This window comes from Leuciscus leuciscus (genome assembly GCF_965113295.1).
Source record: "Leuciscus leuciscus genome assembly, chromosome: 14".
Taxonomy (NCBI): Eukaryota; Metazoa; Chordata; class Actinopteri; order Cypriniformes; family Leuciscidae; genus Leuciscus; species Leuciscus leuciscus.
In genome coordinates this window covers 4,577,843-4,597,070 of record NC_138738.1, presented here as the reverse complement: position 1 = coordinate 4,597,070, position 19,228 = coordinate 4,577,843, and the positions used below count along the sequence as shown (strand labels likewise).

The window sequence follows — 19,228 nt, the reverse complement described above, 5'->3', positions numbered from 1 at the left end:
ACCATGTGTTAAACATTGTGTTATATTTCTGTTGCAGCCAATTAACTAAAGCAACAATGGCATATATTTTTTCTTTAAAATGGGCTGAATGATAGAGTATATAACCCAAACTATGCTCTTTTGTGTGTGACATCCTCATTATTGCCGACATCAGTTTCTATGTTTTTCAGAAAAATAGGTCAGAATATTATTTGATATAAAAACATTTATTGCAATATTTATTAATACATAGAACAATATTAAGACATTTTCAGAAATAAAATCCATTTCGTTTTCAGAAACGCATCAGATGTATCCAATGATGTCATTGCATATGATAGGCTGTCGACTCCCAGTCTTCATGACAGTGCTAAACTGGTAAAAGTCTGGTCCCATTTGGTGCAAACTTGTGTGGGACTGGTGAAAGAAGGGTTTCGGGGCTTGGAATCCCACAGGGCAAGACATCCGTTTAGTGCGTTTAGTCTCCTCAACTCCAACTCCCTTTGACATGCCTGCAATTTTCCGGCGCATGTTGACCAGAAAGTCCTTGGCTATTTTGCGGCTGGCGTTCGGCTTCAGTTCCGCCGAATCTGGGCATTCTGGAAGGTCCATCCAGTTTTTAATAAGATCTGCAAAGCTGTTGTCTCCAAGAACCAGCGGTTGCCTGTTACGCCCTCTAGTTAACAAAGACGTAGTCCAGTCCGTTGGGTCGCTGGCCTCAAACGACGTCCAGCGCTCCAGGCAAGCGTCTGATGTGGATTTGGGACGGGTTCGGTTGGTGCGGACACACGCGGATGATGAAACGCGTACATTCCTTGTGCGGCGCAACACTACGCCCTCATCCTGCCACGATGCTTCGGAGTACCCAGAATCAAAGTCCAGACTTTTCAAGCTGCTGGGGGAGCCCTGAGGTAGACGGCCAACACCGGCCTCCTCATCCTCCTCTTCTTCCAGTGGGCTGGCCAGGCAACATGCGGAGTCGTAGGTGCTGGCGTCACTAACGTCAGATATCCGCAGGCGACTGAGTTGCTCCCGCTTTTGTGCCCTCTTTTGACAGGCTCGAGTGGCGTATGAGCACTTTGATTGATTGTCGGGTTCTCGTATCTGCTTCAGATCCTGCAGAGACCTCATCATGTATCGCATCTGGTCCCGAAAACAGTCGCCTGAGTTGCGAGCGCACAGCTAGAGAAAGAAAAAGAAGAGGTTAGAGCTTGACTGTGCAAACTTCAGCATGCACGCTTACAAGGGCACTAGATGCACCACACTGATCACCAGCTGTATGCATTTTTCATGGTATGTCCATCTGTACCATTGTACCGCCACAGTACTCGCTAAAGGGCAAGATTAGTCAGTTCCTCATTTTCTAAATAAAAACTGCAGAGCCATCGCAAGACTGATGTGTCCAGGATCTGTAATCGCCTTGGAAAACAATTCATGGACCAGGCCAAACAAGACATTAATGTGCCTGATCTCTCCTTCAGATGAAAGCAATCCAGAATTTTCTAGAGTTTAATCCAGCAGCATTAAATCAACAACATGATGAGTGGGAGAGAAACAAACACAATCCATTTGGATTGTCTCAGGGGAGAGGAGTCAGAATATGATGCATGCCGATACATCCGCACTGATTGTGGGAACGGGAAACAAGAGGAGTCCCTTCCTGCACCGCTTCTGGAAGAAAGACAGGCCACACTTCTCCCAACTCAAGTTCATGATTAATGCACGGACTGTTGTGGTTGAAAAGGGAATGATGTCATTTTTTGGGACAATGCTGAATAATGTTGGCCATAGTTCACAGCTAATGATCTGGGATCAGACTAATTGTGTATATCAGTCTATTTGGGATGGTCCAACAAAAAAACAAGACAAAAAAAAAAACACTAAATGAAAAATAGAGGAACATTTATGCTTTTAAACCCTCCAGAATGTCTTGCCTCAGACTTCCATTGTTCATTCTTTAAAACAATAAAAATTCCCCTTGGCCAGGCTTATCAAATAGATTTCATTCCATCCAGGGTCCACACCTCTCATAAAGCAAAAAGTCCCTGTTTTCCAGTGCTAACACCCCCCTACTCTCAAGTGATTTACTTTACTTTCACTTCCAGCTCTGCAGTAGCCGTTAAGCATTTGGAATTTTTTGGGAATGCTTTTGAAAGCCAGAAAAACACAGCCATCTATGTGAACCAGCTCTTAAACTCAGCTGCTCGGCAGCCCTCAGACTGGTTTAAGCTACAGGACCAGTGACCAGTCTATGATGTTATCACAGCTGTGAGAACTTAGCCATTTGGCTCGAAGCTGCAATTGTGTGTGCTTGAAAAGCCAGCGGTTGCCAGAGGCCATGAAAAATGCATAGAGTTGGGTAGCGGTTAACCTCCATCGCTGCTGAAAATGTACATTTCATTTCACAACCCAGATTACAGATCAAGATATAGATTTATAATGCCAGAGGGAGGCATAAGATACACCAGTGCATGCGTCACATTCATAATGGAGTTAAAACTATAGAAAAATGCAGCATATTACCAAATATATTCAACATTGGCTACTATTCACAGCTTTTGAGACTCTGAAAATGACATTTTAGTGGAAGTGCTCACAGCAAGAAGATAAATAAAGTACTTCTATGGTTGTTACTACTGTAAAATCATAACTTTATATGGGATCTACTTTCAAAATCTTTATTTTTAAATTTTGATTTGTTCATATTAGTAGTTTTATTTTAGTTTAGAATTCACTTATTCTATATGTTTTCTTCTTTGCATGAGTACAGACGCTAGGCTTTAAAAAAAATTTTTTTTAATTTTTTTTTACAATAATATCCAGATGAACAAGAACAAAGCAAAAACAAAACACTCACCATGTTTATTTTTCCGTTTGCCGAGTTAGTCCTCCTTAATATATTTTCCTGTTTCCTCTGCAAAAAGAAAAGAAAATATGTGGCATGAGTATTTTAAATAATGCACAACAGTGTTTATATGTGACCTAAGTGCGTTTTAAGATACTTACCAAACTGTAGGCTACACAAAAAATATGCCAGGTTTATAAAGTAGTCCAGAGCGCTATTAACCGCTTCAGTCAATGCGCGTTTGGAGTGAGAGCTGCAGCATTTGAGCGCGCCGTCAGTTTCCTCCGGACAATCTCAGCCAATCAGCACTAAGCGTCAGGCTGACATCCAATCAGAAAGCCAAATGTGAGCAAAGAACAAGCGCTTCACACCTGATAGACTGATTGATACAGCTTAATGATTAATAATAATACTAAATTATAATAATTACTTGATCAATTAATCCTACTAGGCCTACTTCTACTGATAATATTGTGTTATGTAATAAAATATAAATTAACAAGATAAAATAATGAAATCGAATTCCTATCATGTTATTTACATATAAATCATATACGGAAACGCTACTAAAAAAGTGTCAACGGCTATGTATTTTTGTTGGTATTCTTTAAGTACTTAGAAGTACTATGTATATACTATGCCAAAAAAAGATGGAATTTACTCAATACCATATTACCATCATCGCTGTACCATGGTACCACCAGAGTACTTTCTGTAAGGATTGTACAAAACATTTTGTTCTAATACAAAACAATTTCCTTTTTTTTGTTTTTTTTGCCCAATTTTAGTTTGGGGCTTGCATTTTTGCTTTTGTTTTTTAAATGGTTTGGCATGTATAACACAAAAAGCTCTTAGGAAATAGTTTCGAGAAGACTTCTGGATTGTCAGTTCATTTATTTACCTAGTGTTCCTCTAGCGCCTTCTGGGGGTGATGGAGTGAAACTGCAGAAGTGTATAATGAATGTGAATCAAAATAGCATGAAATAAAATACATGCACCATTGCCTGTCAGCAGGACAAAAACACATTTACTGCATACACTGTTATAAGAGACATAAAAGACAAAGTAGCACAGGTCTATCTTACATAACTTTTATTTCCAACAAGATCTTTTATGGTATTTAGATATTAACCCAAAGACTGTAGTCTAAGTTTTATTTAGCTCTTAAAATGTGCTCAACACTTTTACACTTTCCATTTGATAGCGTGAATAAAAACAGCCCTATGATCTACAGACAGTGAAAACAAGGCACAGACATCGCGGAAAAAAAGAAGGGATGGTACAGCAACAGGAAGGAGAAATGTGTGGTCGGATATAAATATTTTACACGTTAGTCGATTTTTGACAGTGTCACAGTCAAGCTAGTAGAGTGTCCAGATATATCAGTGGCTTAGGGAATGTCACGTCGAGGTTTAGAGCGAGCGAGCGATTTCATGTGGTCCGTCATCATGCAACAATATACAGTTTGAGCCTGGGATGAAGATTCGGTGCTAAAGGTTTACAAAAGAGATGTCTCATTTTCTTTCTGTGCTCACATTAACTTTACAAAAGAAGCATTTTGCCACTGAGTTGAATAAAACTAGCACATCCATTATAGAAGTCCTCACCCACCCCATTGGTAACCTGTCAAAAAACAAAAGCTCAATAGAAACAAATATCAGAATATAATCCTGATTCTCCACTTGTTTTGCTTTTTTTTTTTGGCAGAAAATAACTGCAAAATTAAATATTTACACATTGAGAACCAATTTAAAATTCAAGATTCTGGAAAGAAGGATGGTGTTCTGGAATTCTGTGAAGTTTCTCTTTTCCTGGTTCACAAGTCTTTCAAGTTATCAAAAAAGAAAAAAAGAAGAAAAAAAAAGAAAAACACAATTCTTATAGGTAGCTGAAGGCAGTCTAGCATGTGGTGTACAACCCGTTGACCAGCTCCATCAAACCGGTTACACTCCTGAGGAATAATCACAACAGAATCAACAAGGTTAATAACAGTTTCTCATATTAACTATGTGACTTAAATCATTTCAAAGTGTGCTTGTGCCATCTTTAAAATAAATTTAATTGAGTTTGATATTTTACAATCTAATGCTACAACACTGAGGAATACACTATCGTTCAAAAAGTTTGGGGTCAGTCTGAAAGAAATAATTTTATTCAGCAAGGATGCATTAAATTGATCAAAAGAGACAGTAAAGACGTTTATAATGTTTCAAAAGATTTTGAAAAGAAAAAATTTATAAATAAATATGTATAAATAAATATTTTTAAAAAAATATATAAAAATAAATGTATCCATGCAGCGCAGGACTGCTTAAAGTTACTGACATGATAAAGACATGAATGAGAAAATAAAGAGCGGAATGTGCTTGATAAGTTATTAAAAGCGCAATAAACTACACAAGAGAACTGAATTCGGTGCTCACATCCGAAACGAGAATGAAAATGAAAAACAACTTTAGAGTGAGTAAATGTTGACAGATTTTTCATTTTTGGGTGAACTATCCCTTTAACACAGTCGGGTGTCTAAACAAACAAACCGTAGGGAAAGAAAATCAGATGCGAAGGGCATCATGCACTTCGCATCTGAAGGGAGGCTTTGAAAACCCCAAATTCTAATAATACCATCACAAATATTGCGATGATTTTTGCTCAAATAAATGCAGCCTTGGTCAGCCTTCTTTCAAAAACATTTTTAAAAAACCTTACCAAACCCCAACTTTTGAAGGTACAAATACATTTTGAGGCAATTATAAGATGCTTTTTGAGCAACAATATCTGAACACAGGTCTGTTTTATATGCATGAATGGTTAGTGTGTGTGTGTGTGTGTGTGTGTGTGTGTGTGTGTGTGTGTGTGTGTGTGTGTGTGTGTGTGTGTGTGTGTGTGTGTGTGTGTGTGTGTGTGTTTGTTTTATATGCATGAATGGTTAGTGTGTGTGTGTGTGTGTGTGTGTGTGTGTGTGTGTGTGTGTGTGTGTGTGTGTGTGTGTGTGTGTGTGTGTGTGTGTGTGTGTGTGTGTGTGTGTGTGTGTGTGTGTATTAACCTCGTCGTTCTCTTGGCCACCTTCATTAAAAGAGGCCGCAGTCCTTCAGGTTGTTTTTGATGATGACATCAGTGACAGCGTCAAACACAAACTGCACGTTCTTAGTGTCAGTAGCACAGGTAAAGTGGGTGTAAATTTCCTTTGTGTCCTTTTTCTTGTTGAGGTCCTCAAACTTGGTCTGGATGTAACTGGCAGCCTCATCATATTTATTGGCTCCTGTATGAAAACCGATACAGAAAATATTGTCAGCAGATTTGCACTTGCCCGTCCTATAACATTTACTTTTTAGGTACTTAAAAATAACCACATGCTAAATCATGTTCCACATGGCAAATTAAACCAAAGTGAAGTCAAATAAATGTTCTGGTTTCGGTTCAAGCCTTATCGTGGGATAATGTTGATTAACGCAGAAAGAAAAGAAAAGTCAAAGACCTGAATACTCAGGAAAGCAGATGGTGAGAGGACTGCGCGTGATCTTCTCCTCAAACAGATCCTTCTTGTTGAGGAAGAGGATGATGGAGGTCTCGGTGAACCACTTGTTGTTGCAGATGGAGTCGAACAGTTTCATGCTTTCATGCATGCGGTTCTGAAAAAGAGGAGTGCGATCCTTGAGAAGGCAGTAATTCAACAGCAGAGGGCGCCGGCGGCTCACTTTGCCCCGCGTCTTCTGTATACTAGTGTGAAGAGGATCTTAAAGGGATAGTTCACTTTGAAATACATTTTTGGTATGTTTTAGCTTACCTCAAGGGCATCCAAGATGTAGGTGTCTTTTTTTCCGCAGTAGTTTCAATTTTGATATTTTTAGGTCAAACCGTTCTTGTCTGTCAGTCATATAATGCAGGTCTATGGTCACTGTCTCAAAACACAAGCACAGAGTCCAAATTAAAACAATTCCAAACTCTGTGCATGCTCTTTGAGATAATGACCATAGACCTGCATTATATGACTGACAGACAACAACGGTTTGACCTAAAAATATCAAAATTGAAACTACTGCGGAAAAAAAGACACCTACATCTTGGATGCCCTTGAGGTAAGCTAAAACATACCAAACATTTATTTCAAAGTGAACTATCCCTTTAAGGGGGGTTAGTTATACATTTGTTTATAATTACACAAAAGACATCAGCCTTACTAAGAACTACTTAGAACATTAACAATTTATCAAATTAAAAAAATATTAAATTACATAAATTGTGACGTAACTAATGAAGATCAAATACTTTGTGTTTTCTGTGATTTTGGCCAAATGTCCTGTGCCATTTTAATTTATAATAATGTGCTCTAAAATTGCAGCTTTCAACAATTTTTTTATTTGTCAAAACATATATATATTTTATATATATTTATTAAAATGCTTGGACAGGTTTGCAAAACTAATCACATAATGACAGATTCACAATTCAGGTTTATTGTTTGGACAATTCACATTTTTTCCCATGACTTTCCCAGTGGTTCTGACTACTTTTTAAAGAGACTGCACAGATCTGAGTCCGCCTCTGAAACTCACCATCTCCTCATCCTCGGCGAGCACCAGGTCATAAGCGCTCAGAGCCACACAGAAGATTATGGCTGTTACTCCCTCAAAGCAATGGATCCATTTCTTCCTCTCCGACCTCTGACCTCCCACATCAAACATCCTGAAGAGAGAGGAGAATTAGAGCGGGAGAACTGAGACACAGGTGAAGGTGTCACTAGGCCCTTCCATGAGCATTAAGATTTCATGAGGGTCTCGGAAGAACAAATACAAGAGGACGATAATGAGAAAACCCTTTCTACCAGAAACCCTTTCACTTTCTTTCCATGTATAGCTTAGTCACCATGTTTTTTTATGGAATATTGCAGATTGTTTTATAAATGATTTATCCATGCACATCATTATTGTTTCATGTGCCTCATAAACTTTAATCAACATATTTGTAATTAGATTACTGTGAAAATTACTCACTCTAAAACATTTTTGCATTACTAATTACTTGATAAATCCCATATCAACCTCTACCAGTTAAACACTACACGGATAGACACAAAACATGTAATTTTAATTATTTGAAAGAAGTAAAAGTGTAAAGATATACTTGAACTGACCAAAGTATTCAAAGGGAGACGGTAAGATGAAAAACATTAAAAGTTAAATTTTGATGTTAAATCCACTATTGTTTTATATAGAATTGTTCTAGTCTTTACAGTAATTAATCCATTTATATCAGAAGTAACTAATTAAATTACAGAAAAATTAAGAGTAATCCCTTACTTTACTTTTTCAAGGGAAAAGTAATTAAATTACAGTAATTAATTACTTCATAACGCATTACACTGCTTGCAGGACATCTCTGATGATGTGTTTACTGACATGAGGGCGGGGCAACCTGTCACTCACACGAGATCCACCAATAGCAAACCACAACCATCCAATCAATTCCTCATGGACAAAATCAAGCCCCGCCTTTCATTTTTCCTCCTTTCACTCAGAATACACTCACAATAGGGTAGAAAAGACCATCGCAACTTAAATTTCATGCCGACTTTACCCAGTTCTATAATAAACTCCTCTACACATCCAGAACTCTTACTTTCCTGCAGACGTTTGCCCATGTAATATTGATTTTGTATTTATAAATAAATACCCTTTCAAGCTATTTCAGCGCAAACACACACGCACACACACACACACATATATATATATATATCTCAAGCTTCATGCTGAACTATCTCAGCTAAGGTAAGTTATTTATAGCTCATTGATTTGTGTACATGCTTATAGACACACAGCACTGAATGTTTCTCACTTGAAGTGCAGATCTTTAAAAGTGAAATGTGTCTCCACGATCCCAGTGGTCTTCACTCTGGTCCTCAAGACGTCCTGCTGCGTGGGAACGTAGTCTCCCCGTCCTATCCTATCCATATCGTTCAGATAACTACACACAAACACACACATGTATGTAATTAGGTCATTTAGATCACAGCTCAGATGACTAACTGTCATTAAACAATCATTAATATATTCAGAGCATTTGAAAGGCTTTCTTCTCTGTGAGCTGCTGAGTGCACATGAGGGCAGAGTGTTTGTATTCGGCGGGTCTGCGCTCGTTTCTGAGATTCGACACCTGCATTAGTGCCTGATAAGGTGTGTTTACAATGGGCTGTTTGACACTGAACACTAGGGGTATTGCTTACTACAGGGCTTCACAACATTTTAATTCAGCAAAACCCCTCTGGAACCTGCATTATTTACTTGACTCTGTGCTTGAGAATATAATGCTTACATTTCAATAATTATAACACTATCCCCCAGTTTCACAGACAAGGCTTAAGCTAGTCCCAGACTAAAACGCATGTTTGAGTAGGTTTAACTGAAAGCAACTTGCACTGATATATCTTAAAATATGTCACTGTCATTGCTTTATCTCAAGATGAACACCAGAAATTGAACTAAGGCCTAATCCTGGCTTGATCTAAGCCCCGTCTGTGAAACCAGGCCAATGTTTAGAGTAAAATGTTATATATTGTATTATGTTATATGTAAAATGTTGCAATAATATAATATGATATTATTTTAGTTTTATTATTATTATTATTTTAGATATTGCCATTTAGGTTTAATTTATTTCAGTTTGAGTTTATTTAGTTTATAGTTTATTTCCAGTTAATTATTTCAGTGCTTCACCTTTAACTTATTTCAGTTTATTGCCAAGGCAACATTTCAAATGTTCATTTAGTTTAAGTTGTTCAACTAACATTTATATTTTAGATTTAGTTTTAATTAACGGTAATAACACTGAATATAATATAATTATAATATAATTGAATTGAATTAGTGGTCAAATCTCTTAATCGCATCTAACATAAAGGTTTGTGTTTATATAATGTATGTGTGTACATTTATTATTATATTTATATATGTAGTATATTATGTGTGTGTGTGTGTGTGTGTGTACTTAATATAATATATAATATAATTAATATAATATAATATAAGATATGCTTATTGCATACTATATACTGTTTGCACGCTAGTCAGTTTACAGTATGTACAGAAGTAAAGTATTTTTATTTATAAAAATAGTATGCATTGATAAACTTTTCAAAAAGTAGTATACTACACTGCTGACCTCATGCATGTGTAATTGTTTTAATTTTGCATTAAAAAAATCTCTTTTGGCAATCAGACTAAATAATAAATGAAGGAGCTTAAAGATCACGGTTGATTTTGCTTCGGATTGATTCAACACACAGGTCAAGCACATTGCATTGTGGGATACAGTACTCAATGCAGTGTACTCTGGTTGCACACTGCACATTAAGCTAATGTAGTAGGTCATCTGCATATTTCATGCATACAGTAAACCGGCCTACTGGGTACAGTACACACACCGATCAGAGTGAAGTTTGATCTCAGTCCAGTCTTCAGAGGTTTCCGCAACACAACAGCTGTTAGTGTGTGAAGTAGACTTTGACTGGAAGCCATAAATAGTCGTATTAGCTCAGTGAGCCGTCGCTGTCGGACGGACCACAGGCCTGTGCGCTTCGCGAACTGACAGCATTTCTATGGCAACCCGACTGACACGACCTTTCATACATAATGATTCAGGCTTAAAAATTAGGTCATACTTTCGCAACGTGATTGGCAAAATATACAATTTCACTTTCATAATAATAGTCCTAATAATTTCATCTATGATATTTCTTGACACTTTAGACAGTTGAAATTCAACCTTTTTCTCCTTTTATGGCAGAATATTAAAATGCCTGTCAAGAACTAGCCATAATTCACCCCAAAATCCAAAGAAGAAACAAAAATGAAGCCTAGTAAAAGTCTATCTATCCATCCATCCATCTAATTAGATTAATAAATTTGTGATATTAGTGATAATTATATATATAAAATCGTACTGGTCCAACCAAATTTGTAAGTAACTTTTTTTTTTTTTGCCCAAAATTAATAAAATTTAAATAAAGTGTCAATATATCACTGGAAGATGTTCCAGTTCATTTGGTCATATACCTCTTCGGTTCAAGATTTAAAGTTCAACATACAGTATATTACAATCACAACATTGACAGCACATTAATTCTATTCAATAAGCAAACAAATAAAATGATTATTTCTTGATGTAGGCATCTACAATAAAATGCTTTTTAAAAACATCACACTTCTCTGATCACACAAGTAAATATTCAAGAATTGCATTGTTTAAAATTAAATTGTTTAGCTCAGAGTCATTTATAATCAAAATCAAAAATGAAAAGCAGAACTCGTCTAGTGAGAGATGAACCGAAATGTCCTAGTATCATCTTTAGCTTCTGGTTTTATGCTTTGAGAGTTTATTTCCTAGATTGCGCTGGTTTTAATGGGCGGCACTTCAGAAGGTTTCAGGAAGAAGATCATGTGATGGACAGAGGAAGCAGGGCCTGAGGATCGTGACACGCTCCGTCTGCTTTCACTACTGCAGGATGGAGACGATACATGGGTTTCATCTATATCCATTCATTTTAGGGGATACACATGAAACTACATTTTCTCAAAATTTAAACAATTGAACATGCATAGTCTAAAAGTGAACATATAAAGAAAAAAGTCTGATATTAAATTTACATATACCCCTTTTTCTTTCTTACAAATTTTTGATATTTTTATATTTTCATACACAATGTATATTTATATAAAATTTTAGCAAATGTCTTCAAATCCTGTCTGTGTGTCTGTTTGTTTGTTTGTGTGTGTTTGTGTGTGTGTGTGTGTGTGTGTGTGTGTGTGTGTGTGTGTGTGTGTGTGTGTGTGTGTGTGTGTGTGTGTGTGTGCGCGCGTGTGGGGATAAAATATGCAGTTTGTACTGAATTAAAATCATTATTTCTATGGAAAGTCCCCATAAAACATGCAAACCCACCGCGAGCGGTGTGTGTGTGTGTGTGTGTGTGTGTGTGTGTGTGTGTGTGTGTGTGTGTGTGTGTGTGTGTGTGTGTGTGTGTGTGTGTGTGTGTGTGTGTGTGTGTGTGTGTGTGTGTGTGTGTGGTCAATGAAGGTCTGAATGTGTCAACATCATGACCTCATTAAAGGCAGGAGATGTTCTTACTAACAACAGCAGATGGACTTGGCATTGAGTTTCCTGCTTGAACCTGGCTCCCATCATGCATCAGTGTGTGTGTGCTAAAAAAAAAAGTCACGTTCTGTTTCGGGAGAGATATGTAATTTTGTATTCTGCTGCCACACCTTGCACAATTCTGTAACTCAAGTGTTTGTTTATGCAGCTCTGAAGTACATGGATGAAATATAATTAAACAACAAGTCACTTGAGCCTGTGCGCTACAGAGCTTTTACAGAGGTTAATAGGTGTTGGGGCACAGCAGGAAGTGGGAGGATTTAAACGGTTGCCAAATGACTAACACACAGCCTCGGGTGGCTCACTGCATTCATAAACCATATACAATATGATAACAGACACCAATGAGTGCTTTGACATGCACAACCCATTGTGTCTAAACCGACAATACACACAACCATTCAAAAACGTATTCAATAATTCATTCAATAATCTCAGGAATAAATCACATTATATTATGTTAAATTACAATAGAAAAATGTAATAATATTTTGAACATTATGGTTTTTACTGGATTTTTGATGCAGCCATGGTGATGCAAAAAATAAAAATAAAATGTATGAGCAAAAAAACATTTTTATAACATTTTATAACGCTGCAATTAGGGTTCCCACACCTTTACACCAATTAATTTCCATGTCTTGATATTGTGATATGCAATGCTGAAACATATTCATTATAAATTAATTTGACCCATTTACAGGTGTATGAGTGTATCAAATGTACAGTTAGTGCAGGCACTCACTAAGCAGCGGAGTCGTTGAGCTGGTACTCTCTGGATCGGGTGAAGCAGCCCTGCACCCCGCTGTCGGCCCACAGTCTGCGGATCACATTGGCCAGGTCATCGGTTAAGATTCCCTGCTCCTCCGCTGCTGCAGACAGAGCAAACAGCTGGCGTGCGTCATCCTGCACAAACACACACACACGACATGTGCTGAGGGAGCAATCACAACACCTCGAGCACGCTTTACTGTACAATTACTGTCCCTCCAAACATATTACCATTGTATATTTGTAATGGCAATAGTTCAGATTAAAATAAACACAAAATTGCTCATATTTCCTTATTTTATTGTGAATCATTCATCTGTGCACAAAATAACAACTCGCTCCGCCTGATGGATTTGACACTGTGCGCAAAATATTAAACCTGTACATCAGAAATGTGAAGTTGTGACAGTGTGCGGGACTCTCTGAATTATTCACTGAATCTCAGCATGACCTACATAGCCGTCCCAGACATTCCCATAGGTGTGCAGGAGCTCTTACCACTCGGCCCGTCTCTCCGTAGTCGATCTTGAGGTTGCTCATGGCTTTAATAATGGCCATTATGGACTGGATGGTGTTGCTGTACACCACGGCTCTGTACTGCTTACACTCGTCTTCTGAGTAGCCGTCTTCATGGATGATTCTAAACAGAGGGTGAAATGTGGTGAAATTACGGTTTTTGATCAAAGTTTTAAACAGTAGTGCACATGTAGTATGTGACTGAATAAAGCATAAAAACACAGGTATAAATGAACCCAACCTTTTCAAAACCAGTTAAACTGTTAGCGGTTTTATTATTATTCAGAAAAATCTGTATAAATGCACAGTTACTGTTACTGTATAGATGCGGTGGGTTCAAAGAAACCAGCCAATCGCTAACGCAATTAACGTGAGCTGAATCCTCATACTATATTCTCATATAATAAATAGTATGCCAGATTAGGTTTAGTGCCTTTAAAAGGTCCCATTGCATGGATTATTTTATGATTTTAGAATGTTTCCTGGGGTGCCCTTATAATGTTAGTATGTTTTTTTAGATCAAAAGTCATATTTCCTAGCCTGATTTTAGCCTCTGATGTGAACGCTCTGTTTGAAGGGGCGTGTCTCCTGTGAGACTTCAGTGTAAACGCCCACTGCTGTGATTGGCTGACATGCTTGCATATGAAATATCTAGCATTACATGTGGAACTCTCTCGAAAACTTTTACTATTACAGCTATTATACATTTTTACTATTACAACTATCGGGATTAACAAATCATGAGAAGTATCGTACGATACGCGAGTATCGTATTTAAGTATTTAGATCTATTCCCATCACATTAAAGGTTGCAGTGATGAGCATTGAGTAGATGACAGCCTGTTGATCGCGTGAATGAAGATCTTATCATTGCAACGCAGTTTCTGCGCTCTCACTAATGATTTCACCAATGCAAACATGAGGTAAGTACAGTAAGAGATTTGTTGTGTAGCGTAACAGCGTCATTGATTTCATAATGAGTTTTGGCAAGTGTCCAGATAAACTCGCGCTGTGTGATTGACAGCTTGGGCGATTGGAAAGGGATTGTTCTTTGATCGCTTTCTGTATATATATTAATCACAGTTTAAGTAAGATTATTTTAGAGAAATTACGTGAAGTTGATCGTTTAGTCACTGGCTTGATTTACTGATGCATAAACAGTATTGAACGACTTTGAGAGAAAGATTATCTGTCTGAACTTGAACAATTACACATCAGAAATTCACATAACCCACTGGTTCTTCAGAGGCTCGGATGAAGTAACTAAAAAAATACTTTTGTGTTCATTTGTACATCCAAACACTGAGCAACTGCCATGCTTCGCTCGTTTGCAAGCCATGATGTGTCTCGAGGAAAACCAATATCGAGCTCGCGCAGCTCATTTTTTCATGGGCGCGCCAAATTATTTTTGCGGTCAAAGCAGAGAAAGGGGAGGTGACCTTTCTCCTTATGACGACATAAGGGGAAGATTTCTAGATCGCCCGTCTGAGCTTTCATTTTCTCAAAAATACCCAGGGCTTGGTTTACACCCATCAAAACGTCTAGCCACTGGGGGACCATAGGCAGGCTAGGGAAACTCATATTAAGATTAAAAAACCTCATAAAGTGACATTTTCATGCAATGGGACCTTTAAGATTTGAGAAAACATGGCAAATTTTGAAAACAGTATTCAGTATTTGTATTAAATATTTGTTTGTATTAAAAATGTAAAATATACTATGCTAAAGTATGCAAAGTAAGGTGTTTATGAAGCGTGAATCCAGACATGCTTAATCTTGCAGATTGAGGATTATCATCGAGACACGACTGCCCAGAGCAGAGCTGCACATAGACAGTAGTGCAACAATTTGGTATCACGAGGAGATGGATGGTGTCTATTAATCATGAACAGGATGAGGACGCTTCAAGAAAAGGAACCAGCACTACATCACAGGGTCTGTAAGGTGGTTTCACTCGTGTGGAAATGTGACTCCATCACAGAAATGAAACTCGTAACAGCAGTTAGAGACGGTTTCTGTTAACAACTACCGCTTCATCTCGCACATGATGTCATTTGTTCAAAGTGCTGTTGCTGCAAATAAATATGTGACAGATGAAGCATGGCTTTATTACTGAATATAAATAGTGTGCACGCACTTGTCTCTCAGCAGCTGCAATGAGCGACTTCAGCCATCCTATAAGATCATTACAAATCACTCTGTACGACATGTATGTAGACTTTACGAAGATGACACCTATTAAATCGTAAGCTACGACTCAAGTTAGTATAGAAGAATAAAACGTCATCAGCATGCGCTAGTGGCCAACAAATAGAGCAAGATTAATTTTACGTACTCACTTTGGCAATTGTGGTTTTTATGTGCGCTGAAAAAAGAGGAGGAAGTGAAAGAGAATATGGATGTGGTCATGACATGCCAACTTGGCATGCCAATTTTGTAAATGGAGCTTGAGGCAAGTAGTTTTAAGTTAGTTATAGCATCATATCGCATTGATCAATACACAGCTCTGGGCCGCTTTGTTCATTTACTGTGAATCGAGCCACTCTTACCCCTTTTCCACCAAGGCAGTGCTGGTGCCGGTTCAGAGCCTGTGCCTACTCGTGAACCAGTTCTTTGTGTTTCGACCGCCAAAGAACCGGTTCTCGGCCAGGAAAAATGGTTCCAAAGCGGCACCAACTCTTTGCTGAACTAGAACCGTTCTTTTACCACGTCATGCTTACGTCAGCTTACGTTAGCATTTGCAGAAAGACGATGTAGTCCAACATTGTAATTGTTATGCTTGAAGTTGGGAAAGCTAAGACGTATGGCAACGTACACAGTGACGATACGACGTCGTTCTCTGGGCTCTCTAGTCAGTGGAAAAACAAAGAGGTTCTGAGAAGGTTCGCAAGTTGAACCAACTCTGAGCCAGCACCAGTTCCAAACCAGTTCTTTTTTGGTGGAAAAGGGGTATCTGAGACAGGGTTGTTATTATTATTATTATTATTAAACACAGATTTGACTGTTCGCTGTGATCGTACTTGTCAAAGGTTTAATATAGCCAAATTGTTTTTTTATTTAGAAATAAGATCGAGCGGGTGTTTGAATCGAGATTGCGTTCTTTTAACGATTAATCGTGCAGCTCTACGCTATCAAAACAAAAACAAAATAACGCAAGGCATAGCTGTCAACCCTCCCGTTTTTTCCGGGTTTCTCGCGTATTTTAGCTCTTTTCCCGCTGTCTTCCCGTTTTAGTATTTTCCCATAAAATATCCCGTATTTTTACGCTCTGATTGTGTTAACTCAGAACACGTCACGCAACTATCTGTGTCTGTGAAGTGGCTTGCACTTGGGTTGCTAGACCTCTAGTAAAGCAGGTGGCAGTATACAGACAGTAACTTAGGCTACTATCGAAGAAGAAGAAGAAGAAGAAGACGACAGTCGCAGCAGCGCGGGCGCGAGGAAGAGGGAAAAAGTCATAGACAGTATGGAAAAAGTAGCGGGAAGTGAATTTCGAATGATCAAGGAGAGTAGAGTAGATGAGTGTGATGTGCGTTGATGGATCAGGACGCCGACGGCCAAAATCAGAATTAACCACCAATGCTTTGAGTTCTTTCTCACTCTGTCTCCCAACATTAAGCTAAAACACGTTGTAGCAAATGAAAATGTGTAAGTAATGTTTACTTTGTTCATAAATAAAGCACTTTAAACATATCCATTGGTCTGTAATTCTTTAATATATATTGTGTAGTTATAAAATCTTTAGACTGTTAATGATTAGTGCTTTTTTTTTAAGTTTGTGGGTAAGAATCGTGTAAAAAAAAAAAATCCCTTATTTTGGGGATGGATTCCGGGAAATCTCCCTTATTTTCAATGGTCAATGTTGACAGCTATGACGTAAGGTCAGTTTTTTTAGTTTTTTTTTATATCATGCAGCCCTACCGTATGCATACAGTAAATGGGAGTGGATAAAAAAAAAAAGAAAAGAAAAAAGAGGAGACGGTAACCGTTTTTCTACTTACTTCATCTGTTTCACAATGGTGCTCTTCCCTGATTCACCTGCGCCTGAAGAGAGAAGAAAACAGTTTGAATGACAATGAATGAAGAGCAAGCAGTCAAACAAATAAAAACTTTAAAGTGAAAAATTCAATTCAAATACTGGAAAGCATCAAGTTCAATAAAACTGCGCAGCTCCAACTGCATTTTGTCAACTTCACTGAATAGCAATGTCCTGTTTTACATCCGGGGTTACATCATCATCTCAGCCATTCATTCCTTATTGTTTACATTTCAGGGACTTTTATATGCTTTATAGTACATGACCTACAGGGTCTCTGCCCGACGGCTGGCCATGAGGACAGAACAGAGCACGTTATCAAATATTCTGCGCATGATGTATAATATTATCTGAAGGGCCGAGGCTGTGTGTCTGCTTATTCTGAGGGATTCTGCACTTCCTTCACTCCCGGAGATGATTTTAGCCTAATACTGCTCACTGAAGCTGTGCCAAAACATCTGCTGTCAAAACTCGGCTTCGTGTTGACGTAGCCTGGCCGTGGTTCTCCGCTTGTTGTTATTTCCACTGCATGAAAGCCTGATGTTCTGAGAGGCGGCTCACAAGTTCACAGATGTATACAGAAAAAGGTCTGGGAACAGTTCGGATTATTCCTGCATGAAGTAATGAGTCTGTCTAAGTCATAAAAGCGCAGCTCTGAGCGGTTCTGCATCTGAAAATGCTGAGAGAACAAAAACCTCTTCCGGTCCAGCTCTGAGTGGAAGATGTAGAGAGGTCATTCAATTATTTTGAGTGGAAAGATATGATACCTAATCATTCTGAGTTACTGAGTTATTCTGAGGGGAGATGAACAACTATATCAAAAGGCTTTCAGTGAAGTGTAAAGTTTTTAATCAGATCATATTAGATGGTCTAAATCAAAATCTGCCAGAGTTCTGCCAAATGCACAGACACAGAATCATTTTAGTTTATCATGCTTGCTACAAGAAGTATCGCTAGTATTTGTCATTTTTAACGTTAGGGATGTTTCAACATTTTGTATACATCAAAATACCATGGCATTAATGTCTGCATTAGGGTCCAGCCACAGCATTTTTTTGTGTGTATGGAAAAAGCCAGAAAGCACACCAAAAACCTTCTCCATTTCATTTTCTTTTAACGTTTTAATTTAGTAGGAGTTGTAAATGGAGACGCAGCATCTGCACAGTGGTGTCGTCAGAAGCCCCTACAGCGTCGTCTCAGCCATCTGCTGAATCATTCAAACACAGCTACCTCTACCAAACACAGTACCACAGTCCAATTACTAACTCACACTTTCATCTTTTAACAAGCATCTGAACAGATTTGACTTTTTAACCTATTCAATATTTTATGTATTCAAACCACACGCAAAAAGTGATTAAAATAAAATAAAATTAATCAATTTAAAATAAAAAATAAAATACATAAAAAAAATTTTTTTTAAATAAAATAATAATAATAAATATAAATATAAATATAAATATATATATATATATATATATATATATATATATATATACACATATACACACATATATATATACATATACATATATATATACATATATAAAAATATATATATGTGTGTGTGTGTGTGTGTGTGTGTGTGTGTGTGTGTGTGTGTGTGAATGTGTATATACATGTATGTATATATGTGAATATATATATATGTGTGTGTGTGTGTGTGTGTGTGTGTGTGTGTGTGTGTGTGTGTGGTGTGTGTGTGTGTGTGTGTGTGTGTGTGTGTGTGTGTGTGTGTGTATAAAGTTGCCTTTCCTGTCCTCATCTGGATTAATAATTGACTTTTATTGTTATCTTTGACCTCCTACAGTGTAATGACTGCACTGAATTTATTGTCCACTGTACTTTGAACAAAGAAAAAAAAGGTCTTAGGAAAAGAAGAACAGACCAGCACACCTAAACATTCCCCTCCCAGTGCAGAGACCCGAGAGACACAG

The 19,228-nt window shown here is 37.8% G+C and overlaps 2 protein-coding genes across 3 annotated transcripts in view; both read right to left on the bottom strand.

Annotated features, from left to right (window-relative positions):
* Window positions 1–185: 185 nt before the first annotated feature.
* On the bottom strand, window positions 186–3,749 carry inka1b (inka box actin regulator 1b). 2 transcript variants are annotated; one of them, XM_082136540.1, is made up of 3 exons: window positions 2,986–3,749; window positions 2,837–2,893; window positions 186–1,161 (listed from the first exon to the last, which is right to left on the bottom strand). In XM_082136540.1, the coding sequence occupies exons 2-3, from the start codon at window positions 2,837–2,839 to the stop codon at window positions 286–288; spliced, it is 879 nt and encodes a 292-aa protein (XP_081992666.1). In that variant the 5' UTR covers window positions 2,840–2,893; window positions 2,986–3,749; the 3' UTR covers window positions 186–285. The 2 variants fall into 2 exon arrangements, with proteins under 2 accessions (XP_081992666.1, XP_081992665.1); XM_082136539.1 differs by having other exon boundaries at window positions 2,991–3,749.
* A 152-nt stretch (window positions 3,750–3,901) lies between these two features.
* The window catches only part of gnai2b (guanine nucleotide binding protein (G protein), alpha inhibiting activity polypeptide 2b), a 45,131-nt gene continuing 29,804 nt past the window's right edge, over window positions 3,902–19,228 (bottom strand). Inside the window, exons 2-9 of the mRNA XM_082136501.1 lie at window positions 17,257–17,299; window positions 13,238–13,379; window positions 12,714–12,874; window positions 8,657–8,785; window positions 7,378–7,507; window positions 6,300–6,453; window positions 5,868–6,083; window positions 3,902–4,775 (exon numbers count right to left, since the gene is read on the bottom strand). Of these exons, the coding sequence (XP_081992627.1) occupies window positions 5,893–6,083; window positions 6,300–6,453; window positions 7,378–7,507; window positions 8,657–8,785; window positions 12,714–12,874; window positions 13,238–13,379; window positions 17,257–17,299 (950 nt within the window). The 3' untranslated portion in view covers window positions 3,902–4,775; window positions 5,868–5,892. The remainder of the gene's footprint in view (window positions 4,776–5,867; window positions 6,084–6,299; window positions 6,454–7,377; window positions 7,508–8,656; window positions 8,786–12,713; window positions 12,875–13,237; window positions 13,380–17,256; window positions 17,300–19,228) is intronic.